Genomic DNA, 3218 nt, shown 5'->3' on the forward strand with positions numbered 1-3218 from the left:
TTTGTTTTTGTTGCTGATACACACTTGTCACGCTTAGTTCTTACTTGTATACCCTTGTTTTCTGCACACTTTTGTGAGAAATCGCACCTCGATATTCCAGTACTGTCATTGTATCGTGTCACCCTACCTTGATTGCTATATTATTTCCTTTGTTCTCATTTTGTTCTTTAGTACAACGGTGATTCCCAAAGAGTGTTGTACGAAAACTTGTTCGAATCACCTTTTTTTTTTCCATTGCCTTTTTCTTCTTACATGTGTTTTTTCCTTACCCTTTAGGTTGTTTCTTGCATCGTCTCCATCGCTTACATTGTTAATAAAGTAGTCCACATGTCGCTTCAGCTCGTCCTACTTATTGCCATATTAAAATTATTATTATTATTATTATTGCAAATAGCGCTGAGTAATTACAGGAATGTATAAAAACCAGCATTTCCTTCCAGGAAGGATTCACAAAAAAACAAAAACACCATGGCTCAATGCAACTGCACATACGAAAAGCTGCTTCTATTGTCAAGTTCAAGTGGCAATGTCAGAAAGACGGTAGACTGTTCGTGATGTTCACCCTTCATAGGATAAGAGGGATTGACACCTTTCATCGAAGGCATCTGAGAACAATGGATGGCGTTAAGTTCCCAAACACAATTACCAACAAGCATATGTACGACATCTGCGGCTCAGCACCGATTTCGCTCGAGATTGGCCAACGGCGTTGGGAGTTCCTCGGTCACGTACTGAGAATGCAGAAGGGCTCACCCCCACAGCGCGTGTTAGAGTTTTCAGCCACCCCGAGCCTGCGCGGTCGACTGGGCCGACCCAGGACAACTCTCCTCTCAGCTCTTTCTCAGGACTGCCTAACCCGACTCGGCATTCGCCTGGGCACGCTTAGAGGCCTTAATAAGCTGCGGCAGTTGGCAGGGGGTACGTCACGGTGGAATGGCACCCCGCAGCACTCATCTTCCTCTGCCGAGGCCAAAAAAATGAAATTGCAGAGAAAGACAGCGGGAGATCTACTGCGCGTAGTTTCTGTAAAAGCTAAAATTTGATGAGGGTGCTTCAAAGGAATTTATCCTGCGAGATCTCTTGGCGCTTCGTCCAACACTACCCTGGAGAGTTTGAGTTTGACTGCATTGAGAGTCTCGGCTACCATGTTGGATTTTTGTCCTCTCCAACACCACACAGCAACAGCGGGACACCCTGGAGAGAATTCAACGCCGTGCTATATGCATCTGCCTTTGGTTTCCACTCTTTGCACCAGTTCACCACAGTTCTCTCCTCCATCACACAAAGCTTCCCCCCCCCCTTAGCTCATGACTCCTTGTTAAACAAGTCCTACTAGCATGGGACATCCACCACCAAACCTCCCCACCGCACCTGCAACAACCACATCTTGCACCACCACGTCAACACCAACCATACACCCTTTGACAGACAAGGACCTACAAACACACAAAGGCATGGAGATTCCCCATCAACAGTGCCCTCACCCTCTTCAACTCACTCCCTATCGCATGTCCACTAACACCACCAGTTACTAAACAATCTGCTCATGCGATGACTTTGGGCGACACTGACCGACAGTTCTGACGTTCTACCACTTCGACGTACAAATAACTGGCTAATAGTTCTAGCACATCTTGGATGCGCACTCCAACAGCCTTCCAACTTGTTCAAAGTTATGATAACATAGGAGGGGAAGGTGAGCGCAACCAAGACAAGCACGAGCTGAAAGTCTCAGCTGTGAAGGACGTTGGCGGATGTACATGTATGTCGATGACGATACTGGCAAGACCAGTTAACAATACGGTCAAACCATAATTCCAGGACGCAAAGCAACTTTCCACACAGCTTGTGTGGCTCAAAAATGCGAAGATCAATTAAAGGGGAAGCTATGCGTACAACGATCGTGCAACACCGAACGCCTCAGTGAAACAGCACTGTACTTCGACTACAATGTATGACAATTTAGATGAACAATAAGCAGCAGTAACAAGCAGCAGTTTCACAAGATGATCGTTTAGCCGTAGACAAGGACTGCTCATCAGGTTTGCAAGAATGGACTCAGATGTAGAGCCAAGGATATGTTTATAGAAATATAAACGGACCGCGGAACTACAATAATAGGTCGCATGTCTCCCAAATAATGGGTTCCACGCATCTGTTAACTGTCTCATCGTGAAATAGATTGCAGCAGGAAGAATAGCATACGAAAAAACCCATATACAGGTTACATACATGACAAGTACATGCCATTACATGCCATTTTTTTACACCGATGTACATTTGTCAATGAAGTCCAGCCATAGCTTTTTGTCCTGTGCAGTGTTGAGGCAATCCTCGAGCGTGTGTCCGAGAGGGGTGATGTCGGATTTCACCACATCAATCCACCGAAGCCTCGGTCATCCTTGTGGACGCTTGATCTTGGACGTGTCGATGGCCATGGTTAGCGCGCCATAGGAAGCCGTGCCCGGACCTTCCCGAACAACATGGCCGAACCATAGGAGACGTCTTCTCTTGCAGACCCTGCTGATTGGTTGCTGTTTTGATTTTTCATACAGGATTTGGTTGGATATGCAGTGTGGGTAGTGGACTCCGAAGATATAACGGAGCTTTCTTCTCTGCCATACATCTAGCTGTTCATTCTGTCGCTTCGTGAGGGTCCACAGGCCGCAGTTATACAGCAGCACTGGAACAATGAGAACCGAGAACATGCAAAGCCGTGAGTCCAGGCAATGCCGCTTCCATGCTATCGAGCCGAATGCTCGGTTCGCTGCACCGATCCTGGCTGCCACATCCTCCGTGGAGTCCAGCAAGGAACCAAGGAGCTTGACCGTTTTCCACGATGCATCAGTGCGGGAAGCAGTTAAATATACGGTTTTTTGTAAGTTAAGGTTGAGGTTGTCTTCTTTGAAGATCGGCTCACATGTGGCTACCATGGTCTCCACAGCACTCCTCGATGATGCGTGCATGGTTGTATCATCTACGTATTGTGTTGAAGGTGAGGGTACATCTTGAGTTCTTGCAAGGCTACTAACTGCATCGATCTTCCGCATGGCTCCTTCGGCATACATATTGAACATAGTGGGCGATAGCGGGTCACCTTGCACGACTCCAATGTTCGTGGGGAAGGCCTCTCCAAGCTGGCTGGAATTTTTTACTCTGGCTGTTGTGTTTGGGATCAATGCTGACACAGTCGACGTCTGCGCCCCCGCCACCGTCAT

The 3218-nt window shown here is 47.3% G+C and overlaps 1 protein-coding gene across 1 annotated transcript; it reads right to left on the reverse strand.

The window, feature by feature from the left end:
• Window positions 1–2396: 2396 nt before the first annotated feature.
• LOC135826262 (uncharacterized) lies at window positions 2397–3218 on the reverse strand. The gene has a single exon (XM_065338893.1). It carries the CDS (start codon window positions 3216–3218, stop codon window positions 2397–2399), a length of 822 nt encoding a protein of 273 aa, XP_065194965.1.

The sequence above is a fragment of the Sycon ciliatum genome, chromosome 10, assembly GCF_964019385.1.
Source record: "Sycon ciliatum chromosome 10, ocSycCili1.1, whole genome shotgun sequence".
In the NCBI taxonomy this organism is placed as follows: Eukaryota; Metazoa; Porifera; class Calcarea; order Leucosolenida; family Sycettidae; genus Sycon; species Sycon ciliatum.